The 19,335-nt window shown below is 46.3% G+C and overlaps 1 protein-coding gene across 2 annotated transcripts in view; it reads left to right on the top strand.

The window, feature by feature from the left end:
* The window catches only part of eno1a (enolase 1a, (alpha)), a 67,024-nt gene extending 50,912 nt beyond the window's left edge, over positions 1-16,112 (top strand). For both annotated transcript variants that reach the window (XM_070861039.1, XM_070861038.1), the window contains exons 8-12: positions 8,496-8,693; positions 10,572-10,773; positions 14,653-14,761; positions 15,091-15,149; positions 15,840-16,112. In XM_070861039.1, coding sequence (XP_070717140.1) covers positions 8,496-8,693; positions 10,572-10,773; positions 14,653-14,761; positions 15,091-15,149; positions 15,840-15,909 — 638 coding nt within the window. In that variant the 3' untranslated portion in view covers positions 15,910-16,112. The remainder of the gene's footprint in view (positions 1-8,495; positions 8,694-10,571; positions 10,774-14,652; positions 14,762-15,090; positions 15,150-15,839) is intronic.
* Positions 16,113-19,335: the final 3,223 nt, after the last annotated feature.

Genomic DNA, 19,335 nt, shown 5'->3' with positions numbered 1-19,335 from the left:
CTGCTTTCCTCACTGCTTTCCTCCCTCAGTCTATGCACTAAGTGACTTCTCATCCTTGGTGACTTCAACCTCCATCTCAATTCATCATGATCTCTCTGCTCTGAGATCATGACCCTCCTGTCCTTCCTTAATCTCTCCCTCCATGTAAATTCCTCCCCCTTGACCTTACCATCTCTCGTGGCCTTGCTATTCTTATCGCACCAATTACAGATAAGGCCATCTCTAACCATTTCCTGGTATCGCTCTCCACCCACATCACCCTTACCCAATCCAAACCTCCTTCCTTCTGCATCCGCCCCTGGAAAAAAAACACTCGACTCTCTTACAACTGCACTTATCAACTCAAAATTGTCCAACCTTTGGCCCTCCTTTTTTTTTTAAAACATTCAAATTTCTGCCCCCACCGATCTTCTCCACCACACCCTCACCACCACCTTTTGATGCCCTAGTCCCTATTAAAAAGATTACTCTCTCCCACGCTGGCCGTTCTCCCGGTACAGTCCTCATTGCTCGCTCAAGTCAAAAGGGCACAGACTTGAACGGATGTGGCGGACATCTGGTTTAGCCATTCGCCGCCAGATCTGGCTCGAACACACATTATTGGTTCTTACTCTTGTCTACAAAAACTGCTCACTATTCCAGGATCATTCTGGATTGCAAAAATAAGCCCCGGCTACTATTCTCTACTGTTAACCGTCTCCTTAAACCCCTCTCCCCTGTCTCCACCACACTTGCCTCCAGCAACAAGTGTGAGGAGCTCATGGACATCTTTGTCTCAAAGATTGAGACCATCTGATCTGCCACTGCGAGATCCCTTCCTTCACCCAGCCCACAGGGCTAAACTTCTTCTGAGGCTCCCACCTGCCCTAGCCCATAACTCCTATCTTTCTCTAGTTTCTCTTTGATCTCCCCTCTTGATCTCTCCAAACTTATCTTGTCCATGAGACCCACTTCCTGCTCCCTTGACCCGATTCCCACTAAGCTGCTGACCCCCAACTTCATTTTTTGGCTCCCATGTTAGCCGATATTGTTAACGGTTCTCTCTCCTCAGGTACTGGTTCCCTCTCCTTTAAATCTGCTGTCATCACCCCTCTCAAAAAAAAAACCTAACCCTTGACCCCACTTTGCTTGCTAGCTTTCGCCCTATCTTTCCTCGCCAAAGTACTTGAACGTGTTGTTGCCTCCCAAATCCGTGGCCATCTTTCATTGAATTCAGTTTGAATCCCTTCAATCTGGTTTCTGCCCCTGCCTCAGTACCGAAACGGCTCTCGACAAAGTCACAAATGACATCCTTTGTGAGTGTGACAAAAATAAACTCTTCCTCCTCATCCTTCTGGACCTGTCCACAGCCTTTGACACTGTTGACCACTCCATCCTCCTCCAACACCTCTCCACCAACGTCCAGCTGGGTGGGGCTGCACTCGCCTGGTTTCTATCTAAGAGTAGCCAGAAAATCTCCTGCAATGGCTTCTCTTCCCACTCCTGCATCGTTACCTCTGGTGTCCCCCAAGGATCTGTCCTTGGCCCCCTCCTATTTCTCATCTATATGCTGTCCCTTGGCGATATCATCCTAAAACACAGAGTCAGTTTCCACATGTACGCTGATGACACCCAGCTCTACCTCTCCACCGCTTCTGTCGCCCCCTGCTTGGTATCTAAATTGTCAGATTGCTTGTCCGACATCCAGTACTGGATGAGCAGAAATTTTCTCCAATCAAATATTGGGAAGACTGAAGCCATTATCTTTGGTCCCTGCCACAAACTGCGTTCCCTAACCACTGACTCCATCCCTCTCCCTAGCATCAATCTGAGGCTGTACCAAACTGTTCGCAACCTAGGTGTCATATTTGACCCTGAAATAAGTTACCAGCCACATCCGTAGCATAGCTAAAACCGCCTTTTTCCACCTCCGTAACATCGCCCGCCTCCGTCCCTGCCTCAGCTCTTCTGCTGCTGAAACCCTCATTCATGCCTTTGCTACCTCTAGACTTGACTACTCCAACTCACTCCTGGCCGGCCTCCCACATTCTACACTATGTAAACTTGAGGTCATCCAAAACTCAACAGCCTGTGTCCTAACTCGTACTAAGTCACGATCACTCCATCACTCCATCACCCCATCACCCCTGACCTACATTGGCTCTCGGTTAAACAACACCTCGATTTCAAATCACTCCGTGGCCTTGCTACTCATGTTTTTCAGCTTCACAACCCCACAAGATGTCTGCGCTCCTCAAATTCTGGCCTCTTGAGCATCCCTGATTGTAATCGATCAACCATTGGTGGCCGTGCTTTAAGCTGTTTGGGCCCCAAACTGTGGAACTCCCTCTCTAAGCCTCTACCTCTCTTTCCTCCTTTAAGACGCTCCTTAAACCTACCTCTTTGACCCAGCTTTTGGTTATCTGCCTTAATTTCTTCTTTTGTGGCTCGGTGTCAAAACTTATCTGTTTTGTCTTATAACACTGCTGTGAAGCGCCTTGGGACATTTTACTACGTTAAAGGCGCGATATAAATAAAAGTTATTATATTGGATCAAGTTAAACCTAGTTTAATCTAAAGTGTCTGCTCAGGTTTTGACCTTTTTCAGTCAACAATTTGTAATTTAAGCACACTGTTCCCAATCCCTCGTGGATCATAGAGTCTTTACCTTGATCAATACAATCGGATTTTATTGTCACAGGTTGACTTTCATCTTAAACTTGGAAGGGAACATTTTAATGAGTTAGCATAATGATGTGGCTTCTAATTTTCCACAAGTTTCAGAGTTCTGTAATGACCATTGTAATCAACTAAAAACAGTAAATGCTGGAAATACTCAGCAGGTCAGGCAGAGTTAATGTTTCGGGTCGACCCTGCTGGGATTGATTCTGCAGGCATCTCACTCCCAATGCAGTACTGAGGGAGTGCTGCACTGTCGGAGATGCCGCCTTTCGGATGAGACGTTAAACCGAGGCCCCTTCTGCCTTTTCAGGTAGAAATAAAAGATCCCACATCACTATTTCGAAGAAGAGCAGGGGAGTTATCCCCGGTGTCCTGGACAATCTTTATCCCTCAATCAACAGAACACAAAACCGATTATCTTATTAGCCCATTGTTGTTTGTGGGAGCTTGCTGTGTGCAAATTGGCTGCTGCATATCTAACATTACAACAGTGACTACACTCCAAAAGTACTTCATTGGCTGTAAAATGCTTTGGGGGCATCCTGAAGCCATTAAAGGCACTATATAAATGCAACTCTTTCTTTTCAAAGTGGCCACTTTTCACATGAGCTTAGAAGATGGCATCTTGAGAGGCAATTTGACTGTGGGAGGCATCATAGACGAGCTTAATCTTGTTATCGCTGACTTCCATATGCATGTTTTTTTTCCAGTCGGCATTACGAAGATAGGTGGGAGTGGGAACCCTGGTAGACTTTTATTCTTCCCCTCCCTTCCGAGGTTAGGGATGTTGGATGTCTAATCTAGCCTGCCAACTATTGCCCTGGTGAAGATATGTTAACCTGAATTTCTGGTCTGTTCGGCTTGATGTTATGCGAGTAGTGCTAGACCCATTGGTCCACTGCTCTAGCCAAGAACCGCATTGTACCTCATCAGTTTGTAGATTACCCACTCCTCTATATTTTGGTGGTACTATCATAGGTAGTCCCTCTTATCGAGGATGACTTGCTTCCACGCCAAAAAGGGATGAGTTCACAGGTGTTTCGATGAAGGACCTAATATTCCAGGTCCCGAACTACATCCTGAAGGGTGGAAGATGCCTGTGCGTGGATTTTTTTGACGTGTGGTGGCCATTGCACACCAGCCACCACACGGGCTTGACAGAGCTAGGTCTTGGTCCAGTGGCAAGGATTAACCAAGACTTGGTCCAGTGGCAAGGATTAACCAAGACAACTGGAGACCAGCTCTGCTGCACAGACCTAGTGCGCATACATATCGCAGTGTGGGCTGGCCCATGCTGCCTCTGGGCCCTCGCCTCTTCTGGGCCCCGAACTCGCGCCTCTCCTGGGCCCTGATCACATCTCTCGGCAATCTCTCGCCTCTCCTCTGACCCGACCTCGCCGCTCCTGATGTGCTCCAATCAGCGACCTGGATTTTGGTGACGTCCAATCCAGTTGCCTCCTTCACAGCCATCACTCTTCTGCACCAGCACGCGCCGTACCTTGAAGTGGTATGCTCCATGCTGTTCCAGGTACTATATTCAAATCCTAATGCACATGGCAAATAAATAAAAGTTACGCTGCCTACTGTCGGGTGTACGTGTAACGTTTATCATTTCAAGTATCTTATTTTTCGCTGGCACCGACACAATGGGCTGAATGGCCTCCTGTGCCGTAAATAATTCTATGATTCTATTTTTCACCTATGTAGTTGTCAAACAAAAACAGAAAATGCTGAAGGTACACAGCAGGGGCTTCAGATGTAGAGAGAAAAAGCAGGTTAACATTCTGTATATGGTTCTTTTCTCCGTACTGGAAACTAAGTAAGCCGGTGGGGTGCATGTGAGTTGGAAGAAAGTTTCAAAAGATCGTGTCATTTCACTGTAGGAGGATAGATTTAATCTGAATGTAAAGGCTGAGCAAAAGAAAATCTGGAATGTTTTTCATATTACTCAAATATTGAATAAACCAAGTTTGTCCTGAATTCACTCTTTCAATCCTCCAATAAGAGTATAGGGTAACATGGTGGTTGTGTTACTGGATTAATAATCCAGAGGCCTGGACCAATGATCCGGAGTTATGGGGAATTTAAAGGTAGTTAATTAAATAAATCTGGAATAAAAAGCTAGTATCAGTAATGACCATGAGACTACTGGATTGTCATTAAAAACCTATCTGGCTCTCGAGTCCTTTAGGGAAGGAAATCTGCCATCCTTACCCGGTCTGGCCTAGATATGACTCCAGACGCATTGTCCTCTGAAAACTTGAGGTCATCCAAAACTCGGCTGCCCGTGTCCTAACTCGCACCAAGTCCCACTTCCCCATCACCCCCTGTGCTCGCTGACCTATATTGGCTCCCGGTTAAGCAATGCCTAGATTTCAAAATTCTCATCCTTGTTTACAAATTCCTCCATGGCCTCGCCCCCTCCCTATCTCTGTAATCTCCTCAGCCTCAGAATCCCGGCCCCTGCCCCCGAGATATCTGCGCTCCTCAAATTCTGCCCTCTTGAGCATCCCTGATTATAATCGCTCAACCATCGGAGGCCGTGCCTTCAGCTGCCTGGGCCCTAAGCTCTGGAACTCCCTCCCTAAACCTCTCCGCCTCTCTACCTCTCTCTCCTCCTTTTAAGACGCTCCTTAAAACCTACCTCGTTGACCCAGCTTTTGATTATCTGCCGTAATTTCTTCTGGCTCGGTGTCAAATGTATTTATTTTTTGTCTTGCAACACTCCTGTGAAGCGCCTTGGGATATTTTACTACGTTAAAGGTGCTATATAATACAAGTTGTTGTTGAAATGGCCTAGCAAGACACTCGGTTATATAAGGCGACTCACCACAACCTTCTCGAGGGCAACTGGGGATGGGCAATAAATGCCGGCCTTGCCAGCAACACCCACGTCCTGTGAATGAATTTTTTTTTTTAATCCATCCCTTCGTATTTCCCTTCATCAAAATTCTTAATCCAGGCATAACCTTGAAGTCTTGAATTGTATATTCCAGTCATGGAATATTCACATCAGCTGATTTTGAGACGAGCAGCTTCTAAAAGATTACAGTTTAGAGGGCACCGCTCTGCAAATGCATTGAGTAATGGAACCTGGCTGAGATACAAACTGGCTTTCTCCTCCGTTCTAAGTAGTGTGGAGAATACTTGATCCAGGCTTACTGTTTGTAAAATAGTGACCATATCTGCGTTGCTTTTAACTTGGATTCATGTAGTTGGAAAAATGTAGTTGACTGTTATGGAAACAGACAAAAATTGAATGAATGGTAGGGTGGTGAACATTGAATGTAATTTTCTTTTTGTTGAGTTATTGTCAAAAGCAAGAACAAATAAATGTCGCCATTAAAGTGGACTGTTGACATCTTGCAATTGCTTTTTACTGCAGCAACATGAGGAGGTTGTCTCAATGGCTCAGAAGTCCGTCTCTAACGGCCAGAGAGATCCCAGATATGGCCACCGAGAGACTGGGCAGCACTTTGGGCGGGAAATTGATGAAAAATAATTTAAACGTTGGGCCGATGGCAAACGAGCGCTCTCTCTCGGGAGCTTGCCACCGAAGTGCCGCTGAGGATGGAGTAGGGCCCACGGAGGGTCGAAGACATTCAAATAAAAATGATTGGAGAAAAAAAAATTACCCAGAAGACCTTCAGGGGAACCCATTAATCGCTGTGGGGGAAAAAAAAAATTATTAAAAAGTTCACTAACCGTTTCTTTCAGTTTTTTTTTTAAACTTTGCCTTGGGGGTTAACCTCCTCGCGGGGTTCCTTCCCCCTGCTGGCGCCGAATCCCGCCCGCACCAATCTGGCATCTCGGCGGATGGGTGGTCACTTGTGCCACTTGGCCGTCTGCTGATATCAGCGGGTGGTTCCCCTCCCCCCCACCCCCCCCTCCCTCCCCGCTCCAGCCCAAGTGCAGACTTGCACTGGGCGCAACCCGGAGAGGATTGTCGGTGGCAGTGGGCTGTAAGGCCGTCAATTTCAGCCCCATGATCCCTGCTCTTGGCTGGGTTAGCTGACCTCGGGCAGGGTCGTGGGGGTTGCTGCAGCTGGCAGCAGCGCCCTCTGGATTGGAGGAGGGCAAATTGGTCATGGTTCCCATCTTGCCTGCACAGCAACCCCCGACTGGTAGTACCCATGTGAGCTCTGGCTGAGGCCAGGACCAGGCTTTTGGCTGTGATGACCAGCAGAGTTGGGTAGCCTGCTGGCACTCGCCCGAATGTGAATTAATCATCATCATCGGCAGTCCCTCGGAATCGAGGAGGACTTGCTTCCACTCCCAAAGTGAGTTCTTTGGTGGCTGAACAGTCCAGTACGAGAGCCACAGACCCTGTTACAGGTGGGACAGACATTCGTCGAGGGCAGGGGTGGGTGGGGCTGGTTTGCTGTGTGCTCCTTCCGCTGCCTACGCTTGACCTCTTCACGCTCTTTGCGTTGAGACTCGAGAGCTCAACGACCTCCCGGATTCACTTTCTCCACCTCGGGCGGTCTTTGGCCAGGGTCTCCCAAGTTTCAGTGGAGGCTCAATGGGAAGATGCAGGCGACTTGAAGCCTTACAACTGTGACTACACTTAAAGTACTTAATTGGCTGTGAAACACTTTGAGACGTCCAGTGGCCGTGAAAGGTACTATATAAATCCAAGTCTTCCTTTTTCTTTTACCCCACCGAGGGTGGGAGGAAAAGAGAATATTTGAGGAAAAATGGGAGAGGGAGTGCCGACCAACTGTAACATTCTGAAATCAAATGGTTGATGCAAATGAGAAACCATTATTTTTTTCTCGGTCGTGGAAATGTAGAATTCTTTCTCCTGCCTCACACAAAGCTGGGGGTACTGGGGGAGGGTCAATTGATGTTTTCAAGACAGATCAACAATTTTTTATTCAGTAAGGGTCTCTAGGGATACAAGAGAGAAATAATTGACCCCCAGTGCTACTTTGGGGAAACCACCAACGCCGCCATCATCTTAAGCAGTCCCTTGAAATCGAGGAAGACTTGCTTCCACTCAGTGAGTTCTCAGGTGACTGTACAGTCCAATACGGGAATTACAGTCTCTGTCACAGGTGGGACAGACAGTGGTTGTAGGAAAGGGTGGGTGGGGAGTCTGGTTTGCCGTACGCTCCTTCCGCTGCCTGCTCTTGTTTTCTGCATGCTCTCGGTGACGAGACTCGGTGCTCAGTGCCCTCCCGGATGCTCTTCCTCCACTCGGGGCGGTCCACAGCATGATCATTAGGTGCACGAGAGCAGCTGACTAGCCTTGATTTACTTTTGTGGGACGATGCGATGGTTGAATCCGTATCTGTCCCTTCATAGTGTGGTGCTCCAACACCACAGCTGTGCTCCATTCAAGGAATCTAACATTTCCTTTTAGTAACGCAAACGTGAACCGGCTACACGAGGCTGGGCGGTGCTATTGATCGTGATAACATGGTTGGCAAGTAGTGTAATGTTCAACTAATGTGGCATTTTACTGTCATCCCAAAGGGAACTGGAGCTGGCTATTTTGAAGTTGGGTTATTGGTTTTCTGTTTCTCACCTCTCCAATGGCGTCGGTTCTTGCTGGTTTACAATTCCACATGCCTTAGTACCTTGGTCAAGCGCAGCGACTGCTGGTCACCGCCAAGCTGCATCAGCCAGCATTCCGAACTGAATGAACTTCAGTGGAAAGGCACATTCCTGTCAAGGCCGTTAGTGATCAGGGTGAGGAGCCCTGGCTGACTTCCCCTTAAGAGTGACTTCGTTGCTCTCCCGTTTCACTTGTGTCTCAACAAAATCAAGTTGCAAATACTTCCGAGGCAAGTTATGTGGCTACTTGACTTTTGACTTTCTTTCTGTTGCAGCTTTAGAACTGTTGAAGACCGCCATCGATAAAGCAGGCTACACAGACAAGGTTGTGATTGGCATGGACATAGCAGCCTCTGAATTCTATCGTGATGGGAAATATGACTTGGATTTCAAATCCCCACCTAATCCCAGCCGTTATGTCACTCATGACAAGCTAATTGAGCTTTACCTGAGTTTCACAAAAAATTACCCTGGTAAGACTCCACAGCATTATATTCGTATAGTTGCTGTCGCTCAGAGTTAAATCTATATGGTTACGAGACGTAACCTTCAGTTTGAGGTCAAATCTAGCATACTGTTGCCCTAGCTTAAGATCAGCTGACCTGGGGTGGTTTGGGGTTACACCAGTTGTGCTTGACGCATTGGACCATTCCTGAAGCCAGAAACTGATTAAAACTTTAATTTGTGGGGCTGTGTGTGTGTGTGTGTGTGTGTCGGTGTCGGAGGGGGTGTGTGTGTGTGTGCGCGTGAGGGGGGAAAGAGTGTGGGAGGGGCTTGGGGGTGGGGGTGAGTGAGGGGGGAGGTGTGGGAGGAGGGAGGCGGGGGGAAGAAGCTCACTTGTGAGGTTACTTACTGATCCGAAACGCGATGCTCATCACCTTGCACGAGGCACAATCCTTAAGTCGCTGAGAAGAGATGGATAGAAGTGAATAGCACAATAATGTGAAAAATGTAGTTCAGGATAATCCTGCCTACTACTCCGAATGGTTGTTCCGTGAAGACCTGCATTACCCCAGCAAGTTTCAATGCTTTGAATAGGAAGAAGGTTGACAAAAGAAATTGGACAGTGGGTGGGGGGGGTGGTGGGAATGCAAGGAGCAACCAAGCTAATCCTGTCCAGTTCTTCAATAATCCTTGAAGGATATTGACTTATTGGTGTTCCAAACGTCTCCAAGCTTTGAGGTGAGGAGGGAAGATGAGAAGAAAGAGAGGGGACTGAGAAAGGCCGAAGTGACTAAACTTATTTCTGCTGGAAATGTGATGCAGGTGTTTGAAATAGTATAAGGATAGCTGAGGTGGCAGTCTTGAGCAATGAGTGGAGTACTACAGGATGCAAGTGTAGCATTCAGAAGTTTCCAGCAACGTTTGAGATTTGAGGGGTGGGAGAGGTGGATATTCCCCCACAGGACAATGGGCTACGTGAACCCAATTTCCAGAGAAGTTGATTTGAGGTAATTGGCACTTTTTGGGGTGGGGGGGATCTCCACATGCTGGGAAGCAGAATCGAAGAATAGAGATTAAAAAATACTGCTTTGATTTTGCAACCCCACTCCAACCAACCGCCCCCCCTCTCCCCGGCCCCTCCTTTCCCTCAAAGGAGTGGTTATGGAAAGAAGTTCATTTTCCTTTAAAGTAGTAGATGAGCAGGTGACGCAAGAGAGAAATCCACGACAGAATAATCTTGCAAGGAGCTGAATGGCTTTTTCTTGATCTGGATCCAATTGGGTTCTTTGTCTTAAGGAAGGATATACTGGCTTTGGAAGGGGTACAGAGACGATTCACTAGGCTGATTCTGGAGATGAGGGGGTTACCTTATGATGATAGATTAAGTAGACTGGGTCTTTACTCGTTGCAGTTCAGAAGGATGAGGGGTGATCTTAGAGAAACATTTAAAATAATGAAAGGGATAGACAAGACAGAGGCAGAGAGGTTGTTTCCATTGGTCGGGAAGACTAGAACTAGGGGGCACAGCCTCAAAATACGGGGGAGCCAATTTAACACCGAGTTGAGGGAATTTCTTCTCCCAGAGGGTTGTGAATCTGTGGAATTCTCTGCCCAAGGAAGCAGTTGAGGCTAGCTCATTGAATGTATTCAAATCACCAGACAGATAGATTTTTAACCAATAAGGGAATTAAGGGTTACTGGGAGCGGGCGGGTAAGTGGAGCTGAGTCCACGGCCAGATCAGCCATGATCTTGTTGAATGGCGGAGCAGGCTCGAGGGGCTAGATGTCCTACTCCTGTTCCTAATTCTTATGTTCTTATGTATGTTCTTATGTTCTTGTGCTTTTGTTGCAATCACATTGCTCTTACACGTGTGAAGAGATTCAGAGATGCTAACTTTGCTTTCCAGTTGTCTCCATTGAGGATCCTTTCGACCAAGATGATTGGGCAGCCTGGACAAAGTTCACAGGCGCGGCCAACATCCAAGTGGTTGGTGATGACTTGCTCGTGACGAACCCCACTCGCATCGCGAAAGGGATACAGGAGAAGGCCTGTAACTGCCTGCTGCTGAAAGTGAACCAAATTGGCAGTGTCACCGAGTCCATTGAAGCGTGAGTCCTTCTTTGTGTTTGCAACAGCGTCTCGCATTTTCCACAGTGGCTTTTTTTAATCGAGCAAAGCTTCCCGAGGCGTAATCGGACAAAAAATCAGATGCCGAGCCGGAGGAAGACCTGTCGGGAAGGGCGAGCAAAAGGTTTGCTCGGAGTTGGGTTTTTAAAAGCAGCGAGGTGGAAAGGCGTAGAGAAATGTGGAGAGGGGTTCAGAGCGAGGGATCTAGATGGCTGAAGGCATGGCTACCGATGGTGAAGGCGGTGGGACGGGTGGCGGTGATGTTGGTGAATAGAGGCCAGACTCTGTGAGGGATGGAGAATTCTGGGGAGTTGTCGGGCTTGGGGAAGTTACAATCGGGAGAAGCAATGCATTGAAGGGATTTATACATGAGGAATAACCAGTTTTAAATTGGGAAGCATTTGGCGGGGGGGGGGGGGGGGGACCAGGAGCCAATTGTGGAGGAGTGGTGAACCTGTGGAATTCTCTACCACAGAAAGTTGTTGAGGCCAATTCACTAAATATATTCAAAAAGGAGTTAGATGTAGTCCTTACTACTCGGGGGATCAAGGGGTATGGTGAGAAAGCAGGAATGGGGTACTGAAGGTGCATGTTCAGCCATGAACTCATTGAATGGCGGTGCAGGCTCGAAGGGCCGAATGGCCTACTCCTGCACCTATTTTCTATGTTTCTATGTGTCATAGGACTTGAGGTTACAGATTGCAACCATCGAATTTTACATCACAGAAGGAACAGATTGCAGAGATAGGGAGGGGGTGAGGCCATGGAGGGATTTTAAAAACCAGGATGAGAATCTTGAAATCGAGGTGTTGCTTAACCGGGAGCCAATGTTGGCCAACGAGCGCAGGGCAAATACTTCATTCAGGTCATGGAGTCTGTCAAAAATCTGACATTTATTTTGTGAGCTGGAATGATTGTGAAATCCCTGCAAGGAATGGCTTTACTAATTAGCTCTAATTGTGATACTCTCAGGGCAAATAGTTCCATCAACTGGAATTGACTGCATATTGGCAGACTGTCCAACTTGCTGCAATCCAAAGTGGCTTGAAAAGACAATTGACAATCCTGTAAAGAGGATTCTATTGACCAGTATGAGTTTTCCAGTGCTGATATTTTACTGTACGGAACTTTTAATTCTAGTGTTTGTGCAACTTCTGTAATTCGCTCAAAGCAATCTAAATATTTGAACAAGAGCGAACTCCCTTAGTCCCACTTCAGTTGCTTCCCATGTACAGAATCTCGGGGTAAGTTGCCATTTAAGTTATGCACAGTCTGGTTCTCCTCGTGTATCTATTACAGCCCAAGGCTAGGAATAAACTCCAGGCAGGAGCCAGCCATATCGGATGTTGGGAGTATTAAATAGACTGTCGGAGCTCTGTCTGCTCCATAAATTGCAACGCTGTTTAAATGAGCTCCGACAGCACTGCAGCAGTGGTAGATGCATTTGGGATATATTGGTCATATTGGGATCAGTATTCTAGCCCGCTCCTGTAGCTGAAGTACTGTACAAGCATTTACTGAGGGCCGAGTGAGTGAAGGCATTCCCTGGCCAGGCCAACATCCCCAGCATCGAAGCACTGACCACACTCGATCAGCTCCGCTGGGCGGGCCACATTGTCCGCATACCAGACACGAGACTCCCAAAGCAAGTGCTTTACTCGGAACTCCTTCACGGCAAACGAGCCCCAGGCGGGCAGAGGAAACGTTACGAGGGACACCCTCAAAGCCTCCCTGTTAAAGTGCAATATCCCCACCGACTCCTGGGAGTCCCTGCCCAAAGACCGCCCTAAGTGGAGGAAGTGTATCCGGGAGGGCGCTGAGCACCTCGAGTCTCATCGCCGAGAGCATTCAGAAAACAAGTGCAGGCAACGGAAGGAGCGTACGGCAAACCTGTCCCACCCTCCCTTGCCCTCAACGACTATCTGTCCCACCTGTGACAGTCTGTGGTTCTCGTATTGGACTGTTCAGCCACCTAAGGACTCACTTTTAGAGTGGAAGCAAGTCTTCCTCGATTCCGAGGGACTGCCTATGATGATGACTAATCTGTAGCCTCAGTGCCTTTTGGGCCAGGAGAGAAAAGTCAAACAAACTGGGATCCTACTCCTAGTTACCATTTGGTAACCTGGCTGGATACTGAATGTTGGTGGGCCAGTGGAGGAACAGACTCAGCTGTGATGCCCTCCACAGTTGAATAAACCACTCCTGGGCTCTCAAAAGGGATGGCGAGTTGGGCAAGGTCTTTTGAGTTCTGCTGGCACCTGTGGAATCTCACTGGAACTTGAGCACATAAATCTAGGCTGACACTCCCAGTGCAGTACTGAGGGAGTGCTGCACTGTCTGAGGTGCCATCGTTTGGATGAGACGTTAAACCGAGACGTCTGCCCTCAGGTGGACGTAAAAGATCCCATGGCACCATTTCGAAGAAGAGCAGGGGGGAGTTATCCCCGGTGTCCTGGGCCAATATTTATCCCTCAATCAACATCATTTAAAAAAAAAAACAGATGATCTGGTTATTATCACATTGCTGTGTGTGGGAGCTTGCTGTGTGCAAATTGGCTGCCGCGTTTCCCACATTACAACAGTGACTACACTCCAAAAAGTACTTCATTGGCTGTAAAGCGCTTTGAGACATCCGGTAGTTGTGAAAGGTGCTATAGAAATGCAAGTCTTTCTTAATACTTTGGGAGAGGAGGAAAGAAAATAGGCAGAAATTTTTTTTTTTTGAACCTCCCACGCATTTAGTAGGGAAAGGATTTTACTGGCTGGGGTATCTGGGTGCGACCAAGATATAGGATCGAAGGTTGCACCTGCATCAATACAAGTGTCTGAAAGCAAAGCTTTAAATACAGCTGTAAAAATGCACGCTGGTGTAGAATAAAATCAAAAAAAACCTTCTAGTCTTCTGGACAAAGCTAAGAACTACAGATGCTGTCACGCTTCTGTTTTAAAAAAAATAAATGTTCTTTGGATGTGGTCAACAGTAGCAAGACCATGTTGGTTATCGATCAGGCATTGAGTAAACTAGTGTGTGGTTGAGGGGAGTCGAGTGTAGTGCTGGACCGAGTGGGAGTGGTGTTCCCTTCCCTGAATGACATCAGTGAATCATTTGGAATTTTATGACGATCTCGAGGCTTTCATGTATATCTTGATCCTGGCACCAGTCTATCAAATTACTATTATTGTAATTTTACAACCTGTCATGATGGGATTTGAACTCCTGACCTCTGGGTTGCTAATCCAACACCATAACCAATCGGCAACTGTATCCCTTTTCAACCCTGCCCCTACCTCGACATTTCTGAACAGTAAACTCTCGAGTAGTTTGTTGTGGCTCAGTGGGCAGCACACTCGCCTCTGTCACAAGGTTGTGGGTTCAAATCACACTGCAGGGGCTGGAGCACATAAATCTAGGCTGACACTCCCGATGCAGTGCTGACAGAGTGCTGCACTGTCAGAGGTGCCATCTTTCGGATGAGACGTTAAACCCAGGCCTCTGTCTGCTCTCTCAGGTGGACGTAAAAGATCCCATGGCACTATTTCGAAGAAGAGCAGGGGAGTTATCCCCAGTGTCCTGGGGCCAATATTTATCCCTCAATCAACACAACAAAAAAAGATTATTTGGTCATCACATTGCTGTTTGTGGGAGCTTGCTGTGCACAAATTGGCTGCTGCGTTTCCCACATTTACAACAGTGACTACACTTCAAAAGGTACTTCATTGGCTGCAAAGCGTTTGGAGACGTCCGGTGGTAGTGAAAGACACTATATAAATCCAAGTTTTTCTTTCTATAATTGAAGTGGAATCCTTGCACATCAATCTTTTTATTAGTTGTACTCATTTTTATTTAAATTTTCCATCAGATGTAAGCTGGCCCAGTCAAACGGATGGGGTGTGATGGTGAGCCATCGTTCTGGGGAGACCGAAGACACTTTCATTGCTGACCTGGTGGTTGGGCTTTGCACTGGTCAGGTAAGCATGAGGGATCAGCTAATCTTTGAAGGCATTAACAGATTTTGATGTACAAAATCAAGACTTGAAGCTTAGTAATGGCAGAGTCTAAAAACAGTGCTGCCTTGAGGTGGGTAAATGCTGGGTGTGGTGGATAAGAAGGCAGTGATTTGACTCTCTCTGACCACCCTTTGATGCTGTTAACAATTAAGTTTGTAGATATTAACAGGCACGTCCAACTTTGTTTGGTTAAACATTACTATTTTTTTCATCATTTGTAGAACTGCAAGTGTAATGTGATTCACAGAAACGAGACTAAGCATATTGTGCATTTTTTCATGTGTTCTCAGATTAAGACTGGTGCTCCCTGTCGATCAGAGCGCCTGGCCAAGTACAACCAGCTAATGAGGTAAACAGTTTTAAAACTTAAATGTCTGGTTAATCAGCAAGTTTCCAATGACTGAAGGGTCGATAACCAGAGGGCACAGATTTAAGGTCATTGGCAGAAGAACCAGAGGCGACATGTGGGATAAACCTTTCCACACAATGAGTGGTTAGGATTTCGAACGCGCTGCCTGATTGGGTGGGAGATGCAGATTCAATAGTAGCCTTCAAAAAGGGAAGTGGATTGAAGCAGAAAGTTTTGCAGGGTTATGGAGAAAGAGCAGGGGGGAGTGGGACTAACTGGGTCGCTCTTCGAAAGAGCTGACGTAGACTCGATGGGCCGAATGGCCTCCCTCTGTGCTGTACTATTCTGATTCCGGGGGTTAAATTTGTTAATTGCCTGACTAATCTGTATTGTTTGTGCATTCTTAAGGTGACCTTCAACCCGGATATGGTACAAAATGATATTGTGACCTGCAATTGGCAAATGTTTAATTAGAGATTAAGTTATCTTGCTCAAGCTGTCACGCGTGATCGTTAAACAGCTACCACTTGATCAAACACCAGCAAACAGATTTTATTCAGGATCTTTTTCATCTTTGCCTTCAAGTCTGAGGACCCTCCAACTGGGTCACAGCATCATGAGCAGAATCAGGGTCGAGGACAGTGCCTTAAGTAGAATGTTCATGTTTTCCTTTCCAACTTCTTTCAACAGAATTGAAGAGGAGCTTGGGCCGAAGGCTTGTTTTGCTGGCAGAAGTTTCCAGAACCCTCTTGGCAATTAACCAGGCAACACATTTTCTGTTGACAATCCAGTGTTTAGAGCTGCTTTCACTGTGTGTTCCTCCTGCACCAGCAAAATTGACCTTTTTGTTTTTGTACTGTCACTATCGCAGAACAACTGTTCTAGTAGCGGGAAGGGAGAAATGTGATAGGGTGATGAGTATTCCCTTCCCTGGAAAAAAAAATAAATGCAAGGTTTAAACCATCACGTGTATTGTCTGTGTTTGCCCAAAAGATTAGACAGGTGTTCAGATCTAAGATCTAAGATCCAAGGTATCAATGAATTCCTGTTCTTGTGATATTTGAAATGTTGGGGAAAATTGCAGTCAGAGGCTTCCTTCGTACGAACGCCTTTGACCCTGAAAAGAAATCTACAAAAGTACCTGGTGGTCCCGGAGGAACATAGGATCCTGGTCGGAGGCCTAGATTTGCTGTGCCGGGGAGATGCCTTTCAGGTACGTACATGCGTACATGCTGGAGTCACGTGGGCCTGGGCCACCAATCACGATGCAGTATTCTCATTGATAAAAATGGGAACTCCGTTTCTCCGGACTCACATTACCATCAATGAGAAAAACACCCAAACACAGCATAATAAATAAATCAAACACCTCGCGTATTTAAAATTAATTGAGATTAAATGTTTTAGAAAGAATATATGATTTTTGGAATTTTTAAAAATCTGTTTTAATAGTGTTAAAAATACACTGGCCTTAATGGACAGGGTTTTAATATAAAAATGAGTGTTTGTTTAAATTTAATTTTTAATGTTTTAAAAGTGTTCCGCTGGTAAAAGTAAGCTCTGCGCCTGCTTTCACCAGGCGTAAAAGTTTGAAGGACATTCGCTGGGTGTGAGTTGGGCATATAGCCCAATCTCCCGCACGGATGTCCTTCTCCTGGGGATGCGGAGGAGCTGTCGAGAGAAATCTTGACGGATCCGAAAAGCCGGTTTTCAGCGCATACGCAGTGCGCCCCAAAAAAATGTCTTTTGCGAGGCCTCGTCAGATCCATGCGCACTCTGTACGGACTCAGCAAGGTCAGAATTTTTGGCCCAACGTTGTGAATTTCTATCAATGAACCATCAAAACGCTTTCCTAATTACACTTGAATTCAGAATCTCAGTTGCAGATAGTCCAGGTGGGGGAAGCAGCAGTGTAGCACAAAGAATGTCCCGGGTTTGGTCTGTGAGCTGCGTTCATTCACCTGATCCCAACTGGGACAGCAGTCTGGGAGCTACAATTGGTTCTTGTCCCCAATTCCTCTAGTGACCTGTGCTGGGAAGACCAGGCATATCGAGTGGCCACTTGGGCCAGGTACCAAATGTGAAACCTGTAGCCCAACAAGTCTGCTCCTTCAGGAGAGGAGAGAAACCTAGTTTGTCTAATTTTGAGGTGTTCAAAGCACGTGGTCTTGATTACACCAACAAAAGGCGTTGTTCTCTACTGAAAAGCAATGTTTACTTAGGGACTTGCATTTGTATAACACCTTTCCAAACCTCAGGAGAACTCCCCTCTTCTGCAAACTAGTGCCACGGGATCTTTTACATCCACCTCAGAGGGCAGACAGGGCCTCGGTTTAACATCTTATCCAAAAGACGGCTCCTTCGACAGTGCAGCACCCACTCAGCACTGCACCAGGAGTGTCGGCCTAGATTTTGAGCCCGAGTGTCTGAAGTGGGACTTCAGATTCTGAGACAAGAGTGCGACCCACTGAGCTGCGGTTACATAAGAATGTAAGAAATAGGAGCAGGAGTAGGCCAATCGGCCCCTCGAGCCTGCTCCGCCATTTAATACGATCATGGCTGATCCGATCATGGACTCAGGTCCACTTCCCTGCCCGCTCCCCATAAACCCCTTATTCCCTTATTGTTTAAGAAACTGTCTATCTCTGTCTTAAATTTATTCAATGACCCAGCTTCCACAGCTCTCTGAGGCAGCAAATTCCACAGATGTACAACCTTCAGAGAAGAAATTCCTCCTCATCTCTGTTTTAAATGGGCGGCCCCTTATTCTAAGATCATGCCCCTTAGTTCTAGTCTCCCCCATCAGTGGAAACATCCTCTCTGCATTCACCTTGTCAAGCCCCCTCATAATCTTATACATTTCGATAAGATCACCTCTCATTCTTCTGAATTCCAATGAGTGGAGGCCCAATCTACTCAACCTTTCCTCATAAGTCAACCCCCTCATCCCCGGAATCAACCTAGTGAACCTTCTCTGAACAGCCTCCAAAGCAAAAATATATCCTTTCGTAAATATGGAAACCAAAACTGCACGCAGTATTCCAGATGTGGCCTCACCAATACCCTGTTTCACTGTAGCAAGACTTCCCTGCTTTCATACTCCATCCTCTTTGCAATAAAGGCCAAAATTCCATTGGCCTTCCTGATCACTTGCTGTGCCTGCATACTAACCTTTTGTGTTTCATGCACCAGGTCCCGCTGTACTGCAGCACTTTGCAATTTTTCTTGACTTAAGTAATAAATTGCTCCTCGATTTTTTTTATTTTTTTTTTAAGATTTTTTTCCTGCCAAAATGCATAACCTCACACTTTCCAACATTCTACTCCATCTGCCAATTTTTTTGTGAAGGAAATCCATAGATTGATTGAAGAGAAGCGAAGAACAAAAAAATAATTGAATAAGGAAAGAACATTTCGGCCCATCAAATCTAATCCTGCTGGAGACTAGGTAAAATGGACTGTTATCACTATTTATTCTTCCAATTGAACCCCTCTGATTTCCCCAAAGATAAGTAAAATATTTATCCATCCTCATCAGCTCTGTTCAACCCTATTCTGCAATCCTCCAGACATGTCTTCCCATTTCACACGATGTCCCATGGAATAATTGATTGTCTCTCTGTACGGAATTTTACAAACGCCAATCCCTCGCAGATATTTATTCCTCAGAGCTTAGAGTTGAGGCTGCGATGGTTTTGTTAGGAATCACGTTACAGCACTGAGGGCTAGAATTTCCCCAGCCTACCGCACGTTTTAACACAACTTTTTCACGTTAAAAGTGCTGTTTTTTTGTTCTTAAAATGGTGCACTAAATTACCCAAACCTTCAGAATGGCATTTTGAAAATATGGACAATAAACTGATCGCCCTGGTGCAACGTGGAAAAAAAACCGCACCGCCTAAGTTTGGTCAGTCGGCGAACTAACCCGTTTTGGGATGAAGAAAAATGCCCGAGAAAAGCATGCGTTGCAGCCTCAAACGTCGGTAAGTACGAAGACCTGCAAAAAAAGGTAAATTAAAGTTTTTATTAATTATTTTGCAGCAGTTACTTAAAGGTCTCGTAAATGTTTTGAGTGTTGATTTTTTTTTGTGTGTGTTTTTTCTCCCCTCCTAGGGCCTGTATTTTTGGTGTTGATAGGCCTCGGGCTAAAGTTGGCGAGATCGCGGTTTTTAACAGCAATCGTCGTG

Source organism: Pristiophorus japonicus, chromosome 18 (assembly GCF_044704955.1).
Source record: "Pristiophorus japonicus isolate sPriJap1 chromosome 18, sPriJap1.hap1, whole genome shotgun sequence".
NCBI classification, from domain to species: domain Eukaryota; kingdom Metazoa; phylum Chordata; class Chondrichthyes; family Pristiophoridae; genus Pristiophorus; species Pristiophorus japonicus.
This window is presented reverse-complemented; position numbering and strand designations above follow the sequence as displayed.